This window comes from Nansenia antarctica, assembly GCF_963989245.1.
Source record: "Nansenia antarctica genome assembly, chromosome: 6".
In the NCBI taxonomy this organism is placed as follows: domain Eukaryota; kingdom Metazoa; phylum Chordata; class Actinopteri; order Argentiniformes; family Microstomatidae; genus Nansenia; species Nansenia antarctica.
In genome coordinates this window covers 5,264,721-5,285,975 of record NC_137676.1, presented here as the reverse complement: position 1 = coordinate 5,285,975, position 21,255 = coordinate 5,264,721, and the positions used below count along the sequence as shown (strand labels likewise).

The window sequence follows — 21,255 nt, the reverse complement described above, 5'->3', positions numbered from 1 at the left end:
GGGTGCCAGATGAAAAGCTCCAGTGTTTAGGCGGCCATTACGGCTCTGACACGGCCCACAGTGGCCCCCCAGTGCTGCTGCTGCAGTAGGGGGGGAGGGAGAGGGAGAGAGAGGGAGAGTCGAGGGGGCTCCCACCGGGCAGCGGTTGGACTGACTTGTGCTTTGTCGTTCAGGCCTGGAAGGCTCACCTGATGGGCCGGGAGGGCTGTAAACAGAACTTGCGGAGGACTGCGGTGGCCCAGAGAACCCAGCAGGCACAAGGTGACCCATTCATTCACCCCTCCCCCCCCCCCCACACACACACCCCCACACACCCCACTCCCCCCCCCCCCCCCCCCTTCTCACATGTAGCCCAGGCTAGTAGTGTTAGACCCATGGAAAGTGCCCATGCTTGTTATTGAAATATAGAGCTGTGCTGCTTTCTTGGTTCCTACTACTCTGCGTTCCTGCTGAATAATTTTAAATTGCATTATGGTGACGATGAAGATGATGATGAACGTTTTAAAAAAGTACAAAATCTAATTTGCTATTTTGTTTTGGTTTAGGGAAGCCTGGCGGAGGGGCGAAGCTGAAGCAGGCGTGGTCGGTGGGGGCCAGGGGCAGGGGGGGGGCCAGGGGCAGGGGGAGCAGGATCCCAGCCCTGGCGCCCAGAGCCAGCCACGCCCACACCAGTCGCCACACCCCGGCCAAAAGGTGAAACCACCCCCATCTCACCTGGGGAACTACCCCAACTCACCTGGGGAACCGCCCCATCTCACCTGGTCTCTTCTCACCTGGGGAACCGCCCCATCTCACCTGGTCTCTTCTCACCTGGGGAACCGCCCCATCTCACCTGGTCTCTTCTCCATGGGGAACCGCCCCATCTCACCTGGTCTCTTCTCACCTGGAGAACTACCCCATCTCACCTGGTCTCCAAAAGGCCGTAATGAGGAGGAACTTAAGGCAGTGTCTCAGTTGTGTAAACCAGTGGTTCTCATACCTCTCCTCAGGGAGCCCCAGCTGCTCCACACATTTGATGTGTTCCACCACCAGCACACCTGATTCAACTAATCAAGTACAAATCTTTGGAGAGGAGAGGTTTGAGAAACACTGGTATAAACGACCTTCCTTTACTTAAGAGAGCTTCTCTGAACCTATTTAAAGAAATTAACAGTTACTTTACAAACGGAAGTTGAACAACACTAAAGCTACCCTGTAGAGAAACATAGTTTGTCAAACTAAAGAGGCAATGAAAAAGTAGTTACTACAGTCTCTGCATTGAAACTAATTCATCCAAGTGGCCTGGGGTGGTCCAGTGGTCTAGCACCACGACCTACAGTGCACATACTGTATGCCCATGTCTGCATGGGTTCAAATCCAGCCCATACCCTGCTGACATGCCCTCTCTCTCTCTCTCTCTCTCTCTCTCTCTCTCTCTCTCTCTCTCTCTCTCTCTCTCTCTCTCTCTCTCTCTCTCTCTCTCTCTCTCTCTCTCTCTCTTTCTCCTTACTTTGCTGTCTATCTTCACTAACTCTATCCAATAAAATAAAAAATATGAAGAAGGAAGGAAATAACCTTTAAAAAAACGACACGACAGTCAGTCAGTGAAAGATGACCAGGAAGTGTGACAGGAAGTGTGTGACTGAAATACAACAACAACAAAAATCACTGGGAGAGAAACAACGGGTGAGGTGGAGCAAAGTGGGGAGACTGGAGGCAGTGAAGGAAGACATCTGAACTTCAAGCCTGGAATAAAAGTTACATTCCTTTTTCTTTTCTTTTTTTTATGTAGTGAGAAGTGACAGTATAGTTTACTACACCTCTACATGGCAAAAAAAAAAAAAAAAGTACTATTGGAAACACTACGGTACTAAGATTTGAATTTAGTTTAACTGCCACAGGGCAGCTTTTCAGAATGCAATTAACCTAACAGTTTAGATAGTAGACGGAGTGTAAACTGCTCCTCAACAGTGCTGATAGCTATCTGGCCCTTTCACTGATCGGTGAGAAAGGAAATGCGGATTGGGCAGGTTTTCCGGAGTACTGTGACACTGGTGGTTTACACCCTGACTGGGGAGAGGTGGTTTACATACAGCGTCCCTGGGGAGAGGTGTGGGTACCCTGCCCTGTGGGTACAGTATAGCAGGGAACAATAGGAAAGGGACACTGGACATTATTCAAAAGCCATTGACAGCCTGAGTGTAGCTTTACGGCGAACTTTATGCATCGTGTCTGTTTACATTTATCTTTGTCTGTCTGTCTGTCTGTCTGTCTGTCTGTGTGTGTGAGACTTAGGCCAGACACTGGCTCTTGTGACCTAATGTTATTTATTTATTATTTTTACTTTGATTGTGTGTGCATTGTTACCTGCTAAATTCTACCATAGAAATGCTGAATCTAGTCATATTATAGCACTTTGCCAAAGTCGGTTATCATGTTTTTCAACTGAATTATCGAAACACCAAATAGAACCAAAATAATATAGGTTTTTTTGGGCTAACTGTCTGGAGACAATCAAACAGAGAGCACTGGTATAGCCTGCATGGTCTAATGAAAGTTCAGGTACAAGAGGGAACTCAAATGGTGCCCAGTGAAGTTGAAAAGACAACCTGGGTATTAGAAAATATGTGTGAGAGATTATCAGGGATAGCTTGGTTCTCTAAACATAGTATTGTTTGAATAGCTCTTATATACATTTTGTACGTCCACTATTTGCAAACAGATTGTAACATTGTCAAGAAATTATTTACCAAACCTTTACTCACCTAAAATTCACTGTCATCCTTTCTAAATAGTGTAACAGGATTAATTATTGGGGTTGAATTGGATATCATTTCTATTGTTACTACACATCCTGTATTTTGTATTGTATAAGGTGAGTTGGTGTGATTCTGTATAATTCTGTGACTCCTTGCACACTCAATATTTTTGTAACATCCTCGCCAACAACGATATGTATTTTAATCACAACTACAATATGAATTAGAGGAACCCCCCTCTACGATAAGTAATTCATTTTATATATATATATGTATGCATGTATGTATGTATTTTGGACATGCATTTTATTGTCTTTGAATCACTTTGTGTGAGCTTGGCAGAGAATGCAATCCTTATTGTACTATTGTACTTAATTACATGCTGCTTTAGAGTTGGTTTTCTACTGTCATTTGATGAGACAATCGTATCATTATCAAACAATATGAGCTGTAATACGTTTCTGTTGATGTACATGTTTGAATATATTTTTGAGTGCATAAATCAATCAGTATTTACTGTACATATATCTCTAGGTTTAAAACCATTTTGTTCACAGAATGATCTATGTTTGAATAAACAGATGAAGCTGTAAATGCGGATGTTGGTCTTTCTGTGGTTTGAGACGCTAAAGATGGCCTGAATAATATGACAAGCTAAGACCAATGTTGGCGGTTTGGGCCTGCTACTCCAATTTAGCGTATACCTGAATGTATGAACTTGCATGCAAATGAAACATCAAGCAAACATGTCAGTGACAATGAAATTATATATTATTCATTTACAAAACAAATCACATGATTTTTTACATTTCATAATGAGCTCTAAACAAATAAAAATGTACAATAATCTTCAATTAGAATTTTTTTTTTTTTGGTGACATACAACTATACATGTTCAACTGTATTAGTACAATTCTTTTTTATTAGTACAGTTACAGTTTTCTGCACAAATTTGAGTCCCGAAGCTCTTGAAAATCAAGTTGTAGTCCTTTTGGCGCAAACGAGGTCTTTATTTTGCACTACACTCCACATCTTGAGTAACTCCTGCGAGCTCAGTTTATGAACCACGATGAGGTGTTTGTAAAAGCACGGTTCGCTGTTCATAGGGCTCACTCTGCGTTTCATGATACCAAAGGTCCTGAAACCTGGGTGCATGTCTGGAGCCAGATGGAGCTTCTGGAGGCACATTCCCAAAAAGACGTCATCGATGGGATAAAGCTCCAGGTCCTCCGACACCACGAAGAGTCTCCGAGCTAACTGAGACGACATCAGAAACCCCCCACCCCCCACATAAGGGGGGTACGGTTTATCGAACAACTCTTTGGGGATGTAGTATTTACTCTGCCGGTTCCTAATGGGGATGGCTTTGGAGATGGTGTCGCCGACGAACAAGTTGAGCACTTTGCGCTCCTCCGTCTTGAAACCGATAAGTTCCAGTAGGTTGTTCGTGTTCACGAACACGTCGTCGTCCCCCTTGAAGATAAACTTGGCACTGGAGCAGTGGATGTCGAACCATTTCAGAAAATTCACCTCTTTCAAAGTGAGATTGAAAAACGTGTCCATGAAGTCCCATTGGAGGATGTCCCCGTAGATCATGTCCTCGTACTGGATTAACTTCTGAAGGTTTTTCGTGTCTTTACCGATGGTCGGGCTTCCCAAAAGAAACAGGGTTTTGATTCTCTTGCCGTCGATCGTCTGTTCCCGACCCCAGGTCCTGCGCACGGCGTCCCGCCTGTCGTGCTGCTCGATGACGGACTTCACCACCATCAGCAGGTGGACGTCTCCATCCGCGCACTTCCCCGGGTGGTTGATCAACATCGGGAAATACCGACAGTGTCTGTGCAGCACGAACTGGTGAAACCTCGGGTCCAAACGTCGGAACCACTCGTTTTTCCTGACCGTTGAGTTTTCACTGCAGTTCATAACGCGTACATCCCAGGACGCAGCAGGAGTCGCGTTGGAGACGGTGACCCTTTGCGCGTCCAAATCGTCTCCAAGAACCGGCGGCGAGTCGTTCCCCAAGCTACTTGCCATGACGCCTTTCCCTTTGTATAAGTCACACCCTGGTCCACACCAACCGGGGTTTCCTGGACTTTTGAGCACCACGTTATCCTTAATGTTGTTATCCACCAGCTTGAGTTTTTGGATCATCAGCAAAGACGCACAAACCAGAGACAGGCTCAGGAGCGTTTTCAACACCCTCTTTCTCCGGAAACAGTGATCCATACCTAAAGCGCACAGATGAGTATTAAAGAACATTGCTTACATTTGAACTTTCACCCTGTTGTCATAGCGTCTTTTCGTTCCTTCGTGTCCATTTGAAGTCCGGCATAGTCCTTTTGAAAACGGAGAGGCAAGTCTGGCTACATTTTGTGAGAGTCAACTGAGTCACAATTCAGCTCCCCGTCCAGCTGTCCCCTTCAGCGCACCAACGTTGACCACATGACCTTCTATCAGTGAAAAACATATGGCCACAGATCAAATAATCATAATAATAATAATAATTTTTAAAAAAATCAATACACACGATTCTTCACATTAGTTAATCTCAGTTGCTCTATGCTTCCTTCTGTGTCGTTGATGCGCACTGGTCTGAATTAGTTTGGGTATTCCGCTCACTTTTCTCTCCCCTCCCCTGCCCTGCCCTCCCTTCCCTTCTCTCCCCTCCCTTGCCCTGCCCTCCCCTCCCCTCCCCTCCCCTCCCCTCCTCTCCCCTCCCTTGCCCTGCCCTCCCCTCTCCTCCCCTCCCCTCCCCTCCCCACTAGCCCCTATCTGTGACAAGCAGGTTTATTGTTTCACATCACAGGTGGCGGTTTACGCGTCCGGCGTGAACAAGGCTTTAATAATATATATGGCTAATATATATGGTAATGGCATTCTCCACAAAATAAGTGCGATCTGTGGACGTTGATCAAAGAATGCGTTTGAAGTTGTTATATTATTATTTAATTGCAATTTACATTTCTTTATTGTTTTGATGATGTCATTAGCCTATTATGTCAACACATTTATTTTGACACGTTGTGCCACTGTGCCAGTAATCACTAGAGCCAATGAAGAAGCTGTAATTAATTAATTAAATAATTTATTTAAAGTCAACAAACACAATATAGAAATCTATGGATTAATCTCTCTCTCTATCTCTCTCTCTCTTTCCCCCCATCTCTCTCTCCCTGTCATTTCTGCGTTCCCTAATTTTACTGAGATGAGACGAACGCACAGACACGACACACAAGTTAAACATTGTTTTTTATTTCTAGCTCCCCCGTGTGTCGAGTTTGAGAATTTCTCTCAGACGTACACAAAATAAAAATAAAAAAGTAGTATTTGTCATTTACTCACAAATGATTATGCATTTATTCAGATCACTTTGTTTTTACAAATACAAACCAGGAGCTTTGTGTTTGTTTACGGATCATGGTATATTATGAATTGTACCCTTATGATAATATTGGCAGTAAACATCACCATAAATTCGGCTTCAACTCAAGTGACATCACACATCGACCTCCGATTGAACTGCGCTTGCACGGCCGCCCTCGTCACGTGACAGGCTACTACTACGGGTGTGTTCGTAAAAGACGCTCTGGGAATCTGATCAGCACTCACGGAATGCCTCTCATCCAATCGAATCACTCGGTCCCTTTATGACGTCGAACGCAGTGTGCGCTCCGGCGCTCTCGGAGCGATTTTATGAACGCAGCCTAGGAAACCTTCAGACCGCAGCCGAGCGGAGATCCTCTGGACGTCGAAAGCTTTTACACGACGGTGTCGTTTTCACCCGAAAACACGCTTCTCTGGACACAGCTGCCGACCTCGACCAGGAAGGCACACAGTCATTTATTCGCAGATAACTTAACTACACAAAATAAAAGACTAAAGCAGCGCTGTCGTTTATAAAAGCTTGTCGCGACCTCTCCTCAGAATGAGGCAGAAACAGGTGAGACGCCTCAGCCAGCCAGCTAGCAGCGCTGTAGCTAAGATACCAAGATACCGCTTATTTATCACATTAAATACACGACTGGCTACTGAATAACTACAGTTTTGTTAAATAGTTAGCTACACTTGTTATTAATTAATGACCGTTTTGGTTAAACATGTTATTGTCTGTTCTCTGGGATTCATGATAAGTTTGGTTGTTAGTATTATTTATTTATTTGACCATAAAAACCTCGCTGTTGACATTAACATGGCACCGCCTGATGTCCTGGGAGACCCGTTAATCCCGTGTCAATGAGTCATATATATATATTTGTAGGTCTACAAACGTAGACGCAAATAAATGCAATGACAGATGATCATGTTTTATCGCTGGCTATAGTTCATTTATATCACAGGGTTTTTCTGTCACGTTGCACCGGTCCATTTAAGTCAGTCCATTTAGGTCCCGCTGTGCCGTGATGATCAGCCCAGTAACATGTGTCTCTCTCTCTCCGTTGCAGATGCCTGCTCGAACCGCCAACCCGAAGAGACGAAAGGGGAAGTGCACTGTTGCTTTAAGCAGCCCAGAGGCCCGGGGTTCACATAAGGTGAATGAATGTTGAAAATGAAAGTATAAACAAGATAAGAAATACAGTTTTCTTAAATCTCCTCCCTAAGTTCTGTCTTACTTAGCAAATGGCCCTGCATCAGTCAGACCGTCCTAAGTTGCTCTCCTTCCTCCTACAGGTTTCAGTGAAGAGAAGAGGTGTTAAAAGAGCAAAGATGGAAATGGATGACACAAAGAAGGAGATGCCTCAGAGTGACTCACTTGTGGGTGTCTGCAGAGAGAAAACAAACTGTCGCTCTCCTCCACCCACGCCGGAGGAACCGGAGGGCAAAGAGAACAAGGTGAGGACGAGGCCGGATCTGGATCCTTGCAGGACAAACGGTGTCCCGGAGAAGATGGAGGGAGAGGATGTGGTGGGAGAGAGTGTTGTCGAAGTCGACAAGAGCATCTTCGCTGACGATGACAGTAACCAAATCCTTCCGGTGGAGCAGTTCTTCGGGAACCTGGAAGTTGTGCAGGTGAGGATGAAAATAGACATGGGTCATTGAAAGTGCTTGAATTCCTCTCTCTCTCTCTCTCTCTCTCTCTCTCTCTCTCTCTCTCTCTCTCTCTCTCTCTCTCTCTCTCTCTCTCTCTCTCAAAATAATAATATCTATCTATTAATATTAACCTTTTTTTTTACTCAGCTCGTCAACTAGTAAATTGTTGACGAGCAATTCAACAATTCTGTATTGCTTAACTTAACACATATTTCACAATATATTGTTTTGCTGTGCTGTGGTAGAAAAGGCAAGAGACCATCTAGTGTTCACACATTCAAGCCTCTCTTTTTAGTTGTTGTCTGTGAGCGGATAGTTCCTATTATATAAATTCTCATCTAGATCTGTCTCAAACTATGCTGTGTTGGGTCCTTGAATTTGAGGGAATTGAGTCTTGAAAGTCCTTGAAAGGTGCTTGAATTTGATGTTTCAGAAGGTGTGGGAGGGAACCCTGTGACTCACTGAGGTTAAACAACATGCACAACATGGTGTTGCTTTAGTCAAAGTTTCCCTCGTGTCTCTATGGGTACCTTTAATGAAGGTCAGCATCATGATTTCCATGTTGTGTCTTGAGTGGTGGGGACAGCCTGAGTTTTGTTATTTTTTCTGAGAGGGGGCAGTCCCACTCATATTTGTCTTTTTATTGCGATATAGAGAGTAGAGACTTGACAGGAAGTATGGGTGAGAGAGAAGGGATGACATGCAGGACAACAACAACAACAAGGATTGGGGCTTTAACGTATCAAACCACCCAACAAGTTTTGACCTCTGTGGTATGGGGCGGCTGAGGCTCAGGAGGTAGAGCCGGTGTCCTTGGGCAAGACTCTGAAACCCAAATTGCTCCCAATGAGCGGGCACTATATATATATATATGTACTAGGTGATCTATAAGTGCAGTCCATTTATGTTATCTATTTCCCCTGTAGGATTGTCCACGTCGGTCATCAACCAGCTCGGCCTGGAGCAGGAGGGAACACCGGAGGAGACATTACTACGCCAAAGAGGACAGCGATGAGGAGGGCAGTGATGAGGAGGGCGGCACTGAGATTGACGAAGTTGACGAAGGCGGCAGCTAGTCGACACAGACGGTTGTGTGGAACACTCACTCCCACCAATGGGATGGCCTCTGTCTGTATTGTCACCTTCTTAAAATAATGGCTTAAGTCATATTTTATATATATATTTTATTTTAAGTCATGTTTTGAGAAAAACTGAATCAACTGAACCAACATTTGTATTTTTTGTTTACATTTTTGTAATTTGTAAAATAATATAGAATATTTGATATTTAGGCAAAAACATAATTTTCCTCAATAGTGACGTAAGCCATTATTTTAAGAAGTAAAAGTGACGGTATATTACTTTGACAGAGGCCTACTGGCAAAGCCAGCCTGGTCAAATGGATGAAGTGTGAAGCACATACCAAGTTTATTTTGTTTGCCAGCATGTACACTTGTTTAAAGATTAGTCATTTTTGTATTGACATTTTAATTTGCACTAACAATACAACTTGCTTCTCTATAATAATTGAAAATTTAGAATGTATATATTGCTGTTTAAATGGTTCAAGCACTCAGATATTTTATATTTTTTGATTGAGGTTGTACATTTTATACTGTTACTTGTTAACAAATGCCTTATGAAAGTTGCTATTGTGCATAAATATGTATCTTAATTGTTTTATGAAAGCGACATGCAATACTGTAACAAACATTTTTATCATTGTAGTAAAAAAATAAATAAAAAATTGTTCAATTGCCAATACACAAAGAAATTAAAAGTTTCATACGTTTTTACTGAAAAACTGAGCTGGTTTGAATCGTATTCTCTCACCAAAATGTTTCCTTTATAAAAACTAGGCATACATGGATTATGTATGCTCAATTATGTCCTCAATATTAAAATTTTGCCAATTGTCATGTGAAATATTTGGAGAAATACAGGAGAAATAAAAATGTTTTCAAATGTAGAATGAATACAAAAACATGGATGCTCATGATGGTGCTTTAATGCAAGTGTCCCTGAGAATACCAGAGGTAGAGATGAGACCTGTCAAATCCATGAGTGTCAGTGTTTACCAGTTCATCAGCATGTTTCGTCCTCAAAATACAATGTATTCAATGCTCCATTTCATAGTCAAAACAATGCTTGGTATAAAATTAAAGCTATAAAAAATGTACACACAATAACAAACATTTATTCCTGAAGTTCATTTCCGTTTCCCCCTTTTGTAAACCCTCCTGTTGTCACACGACAGGTCATGGGAACCCTTTTTATGGCACACAATGTGCACCAGCTTCAGATTCTCTACAGTGAACAGTAATTTGTAGAAATAATCCAGGTTGATGTCGCTGCTCTTGCGGTTTTGAAGTGCTTCCGCTAGTGCAGGAATGACCGTCCTCTTCTTTTCAATCCTGGGTGCAGTTTTGAGAAGAGATTTGAATCAGGATAACAGGTCATGGGAACCGGTCATGGGAACCGACTTGGTTTTAAACATAGCACATAGGAAGTTATAAACCAGTTCTGCAGGAGTAGTGCAGTACATTAGATTAGATTCAACTTTATTGTCATTGCAAAGTACCAGACAACGAAATGCAGTTTAGCATCTAACCAGAAGTGCAAATAAAAAGAAAAAATAAGTGATATAAAAACATGACAATGATAGTGATAGGTACAGTATGGCAAGTACGGTAGTTTAGAGGTATATACAGTTATGAGCTATGTACAGTTAATGTATCTTATCTACAGTATTATTATTATAATAATTATTATTATTATATTATTAAAGCCACAAGTTACAGCCTTCACATTGATGGGTGATATCTACAATATAGCATCTACATGATGAGACTTTGCGTGACAGAGGCATTCTGTAAGTCCCTCCACTCACCTGTGGTCCAGGTTCCAGGTGCTGAAGAGAATCCTGCTGTCTCGGTTGCCATACGGGTTGATGGAGTGGAGGGACTTACACTCATCTTGGTCAAATGCACCCTGAGCAGAGAATAGAGGAGAAAGCACTTAGACTACTATTTAAACTACCGCTCTTTGGTGACAATGATTCTAGTCAGACAGCTCACTTAAGATTGGCTGCTCTGTTGAAGTGGACTTCAACAATATGTCTGCAGATCTTACTGGTCGAGTCCTGGAAAAATGTGTCTGCACTTACATCAGATCTTGGGGAGAATGACCCATACCCAGAGGAGGATCTCCAAATCAACAACATTCACAATGGTGTTTGACGAAAAATCTTCTGCTTAAGTTTGGCTCCAAAAAAGATCTCCAGAGAGCAATGGTCAGTAAGGGCCCTGACATTGGGGAATGGCTGGTCAGTCTCTTGACGGATGCTATTTTGAGGGCCTGCTCTGTTTAGAAGACCCCATAACACCCAATGTGAACTGTCTGGTGATTCAGGGGGTGGAGTCAGTCATTGACCCCTGTCTTATTCAAACTAAACCAGGCACTAAAGATAAGGGCAGGAAAATGTCTTGTGTTTTCAGATTTTCCAGGAAATCAGCCAATCAGCTCGATCTGATCCGGATTCGGTTTTGCTATCCAGGATCAGATCGAGCTGGCTAATTTCCTGTCTCCTGTTCTCCATTATTGAAATACTCAGCCCAGAACATAATCTGTATAATGAGGCCTTGTGGCTCTGAGCCAGAACAACGATAGCAGACATTGTGGCGGCTTTGGCGCAACGCCCAACAGTGCAACGGCTTGCCGCCATTGGTGTGTGAATGTGTGTGTGAATGTGTGAATTGCCATTGTAAAGCGCTTTGGAATAAGGCGCTATATTAAGTCAGTCCATTACATTGTGCTCGTCAACATTACCTGGCAGGTAAACCAGCCCTCCGGGGTGCATAGGCAACTGGTTTCCTTCTCTCTTCTGTCAAAATAGCAACCATTATATTTGTCAGACTTCAGCTTGGTCATCAGGCACTCTGCAGCTTTCTTATACTCTATCCTGAGTTGAGGTTTCTGGATGGTTTGAGCATAACTATCCACCTGAGGAAAAATACAGATGGAAGGTCACATTATGTACATTAGGCTTTTTGTCCCCTTTAAAATGAAGGAATAGTAGCTTAGTAAAATACATTTATGTATTTAAGTATTAGAAGAATTTAGGTAACCTAAGCTCTGGAGTGTTTATTTCCTGTTCTAACTAAATCTCGTCAACAGCACTTTTACTATAGATTTACCTAGGTCCCTTTGACTAGATTTGGTTAGAACAAGAAATAAACACACTGGAGTTTAGGTGTCCCGCATTACTGAATGTTCCAGATGACCTCAATTCACCGTACTAGATTCTTTCCACTGTACAGAGATAGTAGACTATCTAGCTGCATGAACTATATTTATACTGGAGACAAATGATATGGAGCTGTACTGTTACCTCCTTCATGTATCCACGGACCCTGTTCTCACAGTTGTACTTCATGTAGGCAGATTTGGTCTTAAATCTGGCTTCAATTCCTGAAATGAAAGGGGTGTTAGTGCAGGGCTACACGCTGTGGAAGCTGTTATTCTCCAGAACCAGGGTTTGTGATTGTTTTTCAAGGACAGTGGTTGTGACTGGTCAGGAACAGTTCCTGAAACATTCTGTTTTTTTATAGACAGTGTTTGAAGGTTAAGAGACCATAGACTAACTGCCAGGGAACTGTGTAGGCTACAATAGAGTGCCTCTAGTCTGAGTTGTAAACACTTGGCTTGGTTGACTACTTGCAGCATTCATCCTTTAATTTTCCTGCGGAGCAGGAGGACTTCCATTACCTTTGAACCATTCTTCATCATCCTCTCTGTTTTCGCTGTCAGAGCTGTCCTTCAAGTGCAGCAGCAGGTCCCCCAGGATTTTACGTCTTTTTGGAGACTGCTCGTCGGAGAGAAGCGCATTGGCTGCCTCAATCAGGCGGTCTGAATGCTTGTTTGTGCCCAACAACCGGCGTATGTCACTGACAACTGAAATATCAATCACATTTGGTCACGTATGGCATAGGTGGTAGTGTGGTGCACTTGCCTGTTACTACGGTGTCGCTTGTTTAAGTTTCGTACATTGGTTGCAGTGGCAGATCAGTCACTATACTACTACAATTGTTCAGTCTATTCAATTCAATTGAATTCAACTTTATTCACCATGTGCAGTGCACTAGGAACATGACTTGGTATTCTACCATAGTGAACAAGCAACAATACATACAACATACAACAGCAAGACGGCAATACAACCATACTCAAGACAAAATATACAGTACCAATATGAGTGAATAATGAATAAATATACAGTACAACTAAGTGCAAGAACATGTAAAGTGCAAGGTGCAATGATCAGGAGTTATTGAGGAGGGCTGTGGCTTTGGGGAAGAAACTGTTCAAGTGGCGTGATGTTTTTGACCTGGTGGCCCTGTAGGCCTACAGCTGTCCAGAAGGGAGTACCGGCAATGCAAACAAGCTGTGAGCCTCAAATACTTCTTAATGTAGGGGAAAGAGATAGTTTGACTTGCCTGTATTTCAGTGTACTACCGTGTCTGTCAAGAGATCTGGAGCATCACCAGAGTCTGGATGGTCCGCATTCATATTGAATTATAGAGCTCAAGGCTGTGACATAATAGGTGACTGGAGTGGCAACACCTCGTCCCCATCGAATGCTACAATTATGGCAGTAATCTGTTTAAGGCTATCTGTTTATCTGTGTTGTGACAACCCTCTCCACTCACTGCCTTGTTACCTGTGTGTGTCTGTTCTACTCTGGCAGGTACTGGAGGCGGGTGTGGCAGAGGTGGTCTGGCTCATTGGCAGTCTGGGTGTGGCAGAGGTGGTCTGGCTCATTGGCAGTCTGGGCTCTGAGGCTGAAGTCTCTCAGAAGCACTTTGCTCTCTGCCCTGACACACCTTTGTTTTTAGTTTACGTTTGGCTTTGGTTATTGCACCATTACACTCACACACTCTTCCACTCACCTACACTACTGAGTACTGGCTTAACTGATTATACACACCCTATATCTTTCTTTATGTGATCAGTTTGGGTTAATAACCACTTTTGATAGTTGACTTGGTTGTGTGCGTCTCCCTCTTTGTGTCATGACCGTGCATAATAATGTCACTGGTTTGTGACAGTATAGTAACACAACAAATCATTCATATGAATATATGTGACCATATGTACACCTTCAGTATAATGTTGTGTCTCCGTCTGAGGCAAGGCACACTTTCATTCCTGGCTACCCTGGAAACTTGTTTCAAAGCAAAAAAACAAATAAAACATGTTTTTCCACTCACATCCGTCCCATTGCTCATCCTTGACAAGAAGGACAAGTTCGGCGTTGTCTGGCAGAGTTCTGAAATAGTCCTCTGTCAAATATGTCCCGTCCTCATACAAGCAAACATGCGAGCCTTCAAAGGGCACCTTGAAAATATATATGTTTTATTAATGTCTGCTTCAATTTACAGAAACATTGTTGCGCTGCTCTATACAATGAATGTAACAATGTCGCGCTTTCAAATAGTCGTACCTGTAAAAGCTTACATCCCTTTTTGATCAGTTCTTTCAAACTTGTAGCCGCTACCCCATATTTCTGTGTTTGATTTAGGCTTCGAAGTTTGACAAGTTTGTTTTTCTTGAATAGTCCAAACATCGCGCCGTTTTTTGCAATGATTGATCTCTCTTCCGCGTTCTGCATAAATATCTCTCTCTCCCCCCCCTGCCTTTTCCGAACACGAAAAGAACAGGACATAATATTGAAAACTGAAATCGGTGTTTTATTTTAATCTAATGCCGCCATCTAGTGTTCATAGTTGGTTGGTGCATAGACACTCGACTCTGTTAGCCTATAAAACTGTCGAATGACTGTTACAGTACAGATTACAGAATGGATGGTTTATTCTTGTTTTATTATGTACTAGTTTATATTATTGCTATTGTGTGTTTTATTGATTACTATTGTTCTATTTTTGTTTTTATGCCGTGTGGATATGTTAAAGCACCTTGAGCTGCATCGTTTGCAGGAAAAGCCGGGCTATACAAATACATGGTATTATTATTATTATTATTATTATTATTACTGTTGCTATTATTATTTTTGTTATTATTATGATTAATGGTTATGGTTATGATTATGATGATCATCGGGATCTTTCACGGTAAAATTAGTTGTCCAACACTACCCTTCCTAAACCAGAAGATGGCAATATTGCAACTACATTTCCCGGGTATTTTCCCCAGGTACCTTCCGACGAAGAAGAAAACACATAGCAACGTTAACGTCGCCATAGTAACCGATGCCAAGCCACGGGAGAAACCAACTGAGAGCAGACATAGGGGACATGGAGATTGAGTATGCAGCTCATTTAGTAATTTAGCATTTATATAAGACCTCCTGAAATGTATTATATAGTATTTGGTAGTATTTACATAAACTGATTTGATATCTTAATGATATTATATTATATATCTTTTCTCACATTTCTATATTTTCCTTTAACCCTCTACAATGTGATAAAAGTATGTTTTGCCAATATGGCTGCACAGATTTTCAAATACAGGACGAGTCAGGGGTTTCTGATATTGAATGATATATAGATTATATAGAGATTATATATAGATTATATAGAGATGATTACACTAACTATGTTTACATGTTGAGGATGTTTAATAAGAGTGCATTCGGGGTTTGGGTAAATGCACAACTCCGAGCTCAAATGTGCTACATTGGTTAGTGGTTGTTCGTTTGGACCTTTAGCCAGCTGAGCTAGCTATCTACCAAACCTTTCCAGCCAAATCAGATCATCCTACATTCATTATTCTGGGTCTGACCACAGAACAACAACTTCTTCTCAATGACGGACGACTGGACAGAAGTGTTTGAGAGTCGCCGGACGATTCCTCCCCACAACCAGACCGTCCGCCTGGCACACGACTCCTCTCACACTCACTCCCAAGGCTTTCAGATCACCTTCACACGCCTGGAAGGATTACCTGGACAACAACAACAACAGGTAGCTAGGCACACAAAAAAGTAGACCCCTTCATCTGTCTAATTTCTTGGTTTGTTGACTGACCAAACTACTTGTTGTTCCTCTACTCATACAGGAGTCATCCAAAGGGGAACATGCAGTCACCTACCAGCTACGAGTGTCACTTTTCGATACCAGCCACCAGCACTTCTTTGGGAGAACCTGGAAGAGCTTGCCCCAGAAGATGAGTGCTGCCCACAAGATACGCTTCGATGAGGTACAGTTATTCTCCAGCATATGATTCTCCAGCATATCTTCCCCCCCCTTCCCTACTCTATCACCCTCCAGTAAACCCTAAACATTATTAAGTGACTTAGGGTGGTGAGGATGCTGTTCTTACAGGTGCTCAGAGATTTGCATGCTACTGGCTTTCGACCGTAATATAACTGTTGCCTTGACAAGCTTGAGACGAGTTATATTGTCCTCTTTACCAACCTGAGGAAGCCTTCTTGTAAGGGAATAATTGCTTTTTAAATGGTTTGTTGGTTCAGTGACTGGCATGCTTCTAAGTTGGCTGTCCATAGGGAATGCCCAATCAAATGGAATGGATAGTGTGATTTGCTACTAAAAAACCTGATGAAAGCCTGGTGTTTTTGCAAATGCATCCATTGTGCATTGAGTAGTAGGGTCCTAAACATCTTCTCAGACTGCTTAGATACATTTGCGCATACAAAGGCATGCAAGCTGGTGTCTGTTTCACGGCGCCTTCTAGAAACCCCCCTACTACACCTGCCAGATCTGAGTGACTTCACCTTGCGGTTGCCCCCTGATGCCCCTTTGATGCCTCAGTAGAGCTGGGGATTGCTAAGTAGCTGTTGGCCAATATTGACTCAATATTGGCCAGAATATAACTCTGTGCCACTGCCTCATGAATTTCTCACTAGGCCCTTGAAAGAGGGCAAGCTATTAAGGATGTGCCAATGTTTGAGCACTCTGTTACCCTTATCTATTTGCTTTGCTGAAGTTTTTTTTTTACGACCAGGGCCTGTGGCCCTTGTGGAAATGAAACTAGTAGAGTTCTTGGTGCCTTCAGATTTTATGGGTAACTTTCATTAGGATTTAATAGGAGGCCTCCAAATGATGTTGACCCCTAAGGCCTGTCCACAAACTGAAATTGCACATGCCTCTTAGACACTACTGATGGTAAAAAGAAGAAGCAATTGAGTTGAAATCAGTTTACAAGTAATTTTCGAAGCTCTTGTTCAAATTAAATGAATGACTTAAATAATGTTTTTGGGAACCTCCAAGGGCCTTGTTGTTCACATGTTAATCAACACTGAAGGCTCCAGTCTACTTCCAGTAAAACGTGGCCTGCAACACGAACTAGAGCCAGACAGATATATGATCAGAGCATAATTTTTAGCGTCTGATACGGATGCCTTTTACAGAAACTCTCTGTATCGGTGCTCACTCTGTCTGTATCGGCGCTTATCCCTCAGTTAATTCATGATACAGAACCAAAGATGTGCGTCAGCCTCACATACTGTATCCATATATAGGCTACAGAGTTTCCCACAGAATTTTGTGAGACTATGGTGGGTGGATATCAGTTACCTGTGAATTCTGTCCCCCATAAATCGGTATCGGACATCGGTATTTGACCAGAAAAAAATCAAAAACTTCTACCTTCAGTAATTACCAATATATGTAGATAATCCCTCACCAGTGCATCCTATATGTGGAAGTAGGCTGTGTATATTCTTGCATTAGGCTACTACATTCTGTAACCTATATTCCCTAAAACATTGAATGGCCAATATTGCGTACAGCGATCGCCTACGCTCTCTTTGCCAATTACTGATTAAACCATGGAGCTGTGCATGTCTTTGATACAGGGCATACAATCTAAATAGGAGAATATCTTTATCTATATAGCAATTTAGATTATAGGACAATAGACACACCTGCTTCATGTGCGTTTGGAGAGCCTTTACGCATTAACCTAAAAAGACGGTTGTTAAAATCATCCGTAACGTTGTAAAATTCCATGGGAATGTTAGGAGGGGAAAATGATATCAACTAACATACAATAGGCCTCTTTTAATCTATCCCCCACACTGCATGATCGCATGATCGCCCCACTGGTCTTTGGGTCTGTTGTCTTAACAGGTTCAAACAATGAGCACCACGATCCTGTGGTCTGCAGTGCCCTGCATAAGTAATGGCACAGTGAAGCATTTTTTCCTTTACTAAGAAATTCTCCGCTTTTTATATGAGGGTATTGGTGTTCATATTAGTTCCGCCATTTAGAAACGGCTGACGGCCTTCATTTGTGCAAGCGTAGGAGAGCTGTCAATGTCTGCTATTGATTGAGTCTGGGTTTTGCGTTTGTCTTTGGAGTCTTTCTTTGATGTCTGTCAACACGAGGACCAAAGCGTCATTGTAAGTCAAGGAATCCATTATTAGGCAGAAACATCTGAAAGTTAGTTATAGTTATTTTCAGAAGGTTATCGGAAAATAACTATCAAACCTTCTCCGGTTTGTCTGGAAGATCATTAAAAGAAAAGAAGAAAAAAAAGGCAGGATAAGGAATACTTCTCCTGTGGATGACAGAAGAATGCTCACCTTCATAAAAAAGACAACTCTCCCACAGATCAGGAACGCCCCCCCCCCCACTCTGGTGAAACAACTGCAAATTGTTGTCTGGTACTTGTACTCTGCAATGACAATAAAGTTGAATCTAATTATGCAAGAATTAGCAAAAAAAACAAAACAAACTCTGCAATGACAATAAAGTTGAATCTAATTATGCAAGAATTAACAAAAAAAACATTTCCCCACCACGATTCAAACGAGCAACGTTGCAGGCATTAAGTTTTAGTGTTTAAGGTTAGGGTGTAAGTTGTCTGGGAAAGGCTTTTAACAAACCTAAGCATCAGCAACAAGAATTAGCAGACACGAAAATACAGTGTGTCACAACAGCAATTAGTACACGCTAAAAAGTGGAAGGTTCTTTACTGACTAATCTACCGATTTAAATCCAATTGAACACGCATTTAATTTCCTGATTTTAGGGAAACAGATCTAAAAACAAACAACAAGTGAAGTACTGCTGCGCTACAGGCCTGGCAGAGCATCACCAGAGAAGATACCCAGCGTCTGGCGTGGTCAATGGGGCGCAGACTTATAACAGCATGCAAAGGATTGTTGACCAAATACTAAACATGAGTGCCTAATTCAGCAGGCTGGTCTCTTTTTTTTTTACATTGCAACATTTGCAGTGAAATCCTGATCGGCAAGGACAATGGACATCTCCATATTATATTCATTACACTACATGACCAAAAGTATGTGGACACCCGCACATCACACCCATATATGCTTGTTGAATATCTCATTCCAAAACCATAGGCATTAATAATGACTTGGTCCACTCCCTTTGCTGCTATAACAGCCTCCACTCTTCTGGGAAGACCTTCCACTTTGGAACATGGTTGTGGGGATTTGCTCCCATTCAGCCACAAGAGCATTACTAAGGTAGGGCACTGACGTTGGGCGAGAAGGCCTGGCTCGCAGTCGGCGTTCCAATTCATCCCAAAGGTGTTCGATGGGGTTGAGGTCAGGGCTTTATGTACAGGCCAGTTAAGTTCTGACACACCAAACTCGGAAAACCATGTCATTATGGACCTCGATTTGTGCAGCCCCAGACCGTAATTGTGTCCACATACTTTTGGCTATGTAGTGTATTTCCACCCAATCAGGTCCAGAGATGTTGCGCTCTGGCTAACTGAAACGTTGCCTAACAGAATTACGAATGTAGCCCCCATATTGAACCAAAATGTGGTGTGAAGAACTTATTTTCTTTTTTGAGTGCAGACCCACTCACATTTTTTCATTTGATTGGACAGATACAGTGAAGACAGACAGGAAAGTAAGGAGAAGAAGGGAGAGAGGGCACGTCAGCAGGGCATGGGCCGGATTCGAACCCATGCCGACATGGGCATAATATGTGTGTACTGTAGACAGCGGTGCGAGACCACTGGACCACCCCCTAGGCCACGCGAATAACTTCTTTAGTGGAAACCAATTGGAGCCCTAATGTACACTACAGATTCAACTACGCTCTTATGTTGCGTCTTAGGTTTGCCCTCAGTACTTGCTTGTACACAATGTTCCTTCCTGTAATTTCATTTCATTTCTCTCCTTCCTACACGCACCGCTTTTGGACGTCTGTTCATTTAAATTCTTGATGATTCTTGAAAAAAGAAAAAGAAAAGAGAAGTGCATTCGTTTGATGCCAACGAAACGTTGAGTGCACTCTTTGAAAATGTGTTCTTTGATGATGAAATTTCAAGTGACTTCTTTGTAAAAAATCATTAAAAAAGAAAACTATTCATAACTATTCATTGTATGAAACATAATAACCCAGAAGCCAATTCATGGCTGCGTTCGTAAATTCGATCTGAGAGCGCCGGAGCGCACACTGGGGTTCAACGTCATAAAAGGACCAAGTCATTTGATTGGACAAGAGGCATTCAGATTTCCAGAGCGAATTTACGAACGCAGCCTAAGACTGTTGAAATCTACCATGATCAAATTGGAACCAGGTGGGTGCAATGCTTTAGTGGTGGGCAGAGTAAATGACTTGAACTACAGTATGTTACGGTGTACTCATCAGTGAGACATCAACAGGCTGACCTCCTGCTTACAGACATTCAACAACAACAGAATTCATAACTGCCAGAATTCATAACTGCCAATACCGCCTTTGTCTCTACCTTAGTAGTAGTACTAGTCATAGCAGTTTATTTTGTTCCTTTTTTTTTGAAAATCCATATCAACAAGGCATTAAATGAAATGGAAAAACAAAACAAATGACTGAAAAGGTGTAGGCTGAAGCAACAGCTTATTTGGACTACCCTTACCCTAATGTGGCCAGGCCGTCAAGGGAGGTGAAACTGACAGATTTCTATTTTGTTGTTGTTGTTGTTGTTGATCTCTCTCTGTAAGCAGGGAACTCACCCGGCTGCATGTTGATTTCATCTGGCAAACTTAATCTAGGCTATAAGAGATTCCAATCATAGCTGTGAAAAGCCCTATTGAAAGGCAATCTATTTGACGTCAATCATGCTATAGAGCCGAGCTGAGCTGAGCTGAGCTGTACTGTGCTGAGCCGAGCTGTTCTGTGCTGTGCTGTGCTGTGCTGTGCTCTGCTGTGCTCTGCTGAACTGAGCTGAGAGAAAAAAGACAGAACATCTGAGCCAGCACAGGACCGTTAGGGCCGGCCCTGTGACGTCTGCAGCGAAGCCCCTTCAGGCGAGGGCCGCACGGCTGATCCACATGTCTCTGTGTATTTGCCTTTGACCTTAAAGACGCTCCGCTGCTGAACAAAAGCATCTGTGTTTTTAACGCCTCTCTGCAGTGTACTATACGGCTCGGGTCCCCCCGAACGGTCATATAAAACTCACCTAGCTTATTACAGTGTCCTGGTAACAACCCAAACGCACAGAGCCCAGAGATGACAGTATAACTCATAGTAGACCCCG

At 42.6% G+C, this 21,255-nt stretch overlaps 5 protein-coding genes across 5 annotated transcripts in view; 3 read left to right on the top strand and 2 right to left on the bottom strand.

Annotated features, from left to right (window-relative positions):
* cep104 (centrosomal protein 104) overlaps positions 1-697 on the top strand; it is a gene marked incomplete at both ends in the record, with an annotated part of 33,609 nt that extends 32,912 nt beyond the window's left edge. Inside the window, 2 exons of the mRNA XM_080533528.1 lie at positions 174-261; positions 546-697. Coding sequence (XP_080389654.1) covers positions 174-261; positions 546-697 — 240 coding nt within the window. The remainder of the gene's footprint in view (positions 1-173; positions 262-545) is intronic.
* A 3,016-nt stretch (positions 698-3,713) lies between these two features.
* b3gnt7l (UDP-GlcNAc:betaGal beta-1,3-N-acetylglucosaminyltransferase 7, like) lies at positions 3,714-4,964 on the bottom strand (the record flags this gene model as incomplete). The annotated part of the gene is made up of 1 exon (XM_080533527.1): positions 3,714-4,964. The coding sequence occupies one exon, from the start codon at positions 4,962-4,964 to the stop codon at positions 3,714-3,716; it is 1,251 nt and encodes a 416-aa protein (XP_080389653.1).
* A 1,519-nt stretch (positions 4,965-6,483) lies between these two features.
* Positions 6,484-9,453, top strand: cUnh1orf174 (chromosome Un C1orf174 homolog). The gene is made up of 4 exons (XM_080533293.1): positions 6,484-6,678; positions 7,181-7,267; positions 7,407-7,745; positions 8,693-9,453. Exons 1-4 carry the CDS (start codon positions 6,664-6,666, stop codon positions 8,840-8,842), a joined length of 591 nt encoding a protein of 196 aa, XP_080389419.1. The 5' UTR covers positions 6,484-6,663; the 3' UTR covers positions 8,843-9,453.
* Positions 9,454-9,975: 522 nt separating this feature from the next.
* Positions 9,976-14,391, bottom strand: dffb (DNA fragmentation factor, beta polypeptide (caspase-activated DNase); the record flags this gene model as incomplete). Its single annotated transcript, XM_080533287.1, has 7 exons — positions 9,976-10,180; positions 10,657-10,757; positions 11,595-11,768; positions 12,157-12,236; positions 12,534-12,719; positions 14,036-14,162; positions 14,269-14,391. The coding sequence occupies 7 exons, from the start codon at positions 14,389-14,391 to the stop codon at positions 9,976-9,978; spliced, it is 996 nt and encodes a 331-aa protein (XP_080389413.1).
* A 1,201-nt stretch (positions 14,392-15,592) lies between these two features.
* The window catches only part of nphp4 (nephronophthisis 4), a gene marked incomplete at both ends in the record, with an annotated part of 190,764 nt that continues 185,101 nt past the window's right edge, over positions 15,593-21,255 (top strand). The window contains 2 exons of the mRNA XM_080533526.1: positions 15,593-15,751; positions 15,846-15,986. Coding sequence (XP_080389652.1) covers positions 15,593-15,751; positions 15,846-15,986 — 300 coding nt within the window. The remainder of the gene's footprint in view (positions 15,752-15,845; positions 15,987-21,255) is intronic.

Excerpts from the sequence above, each read along its gene's own strand:
- cUnh1orf174 (XM_080533293.1), top strand. Across the intron at positions 7,268-7,406 it reads AGGCCCGGGGTTCACATAAG|GTTTCAGTGAAGAGAAGAGG; the intron begins GTGAATGAATGT and ends TTCCTCCTACAG. Across the intron at positions 7,746-8,692 it reads GGAACCTGGAAGTTGTGCAG|GATTGTCCACGTCGGTCATC; the intron begins GTGAGGATGAAA and ends TTTCCCCTGTAG.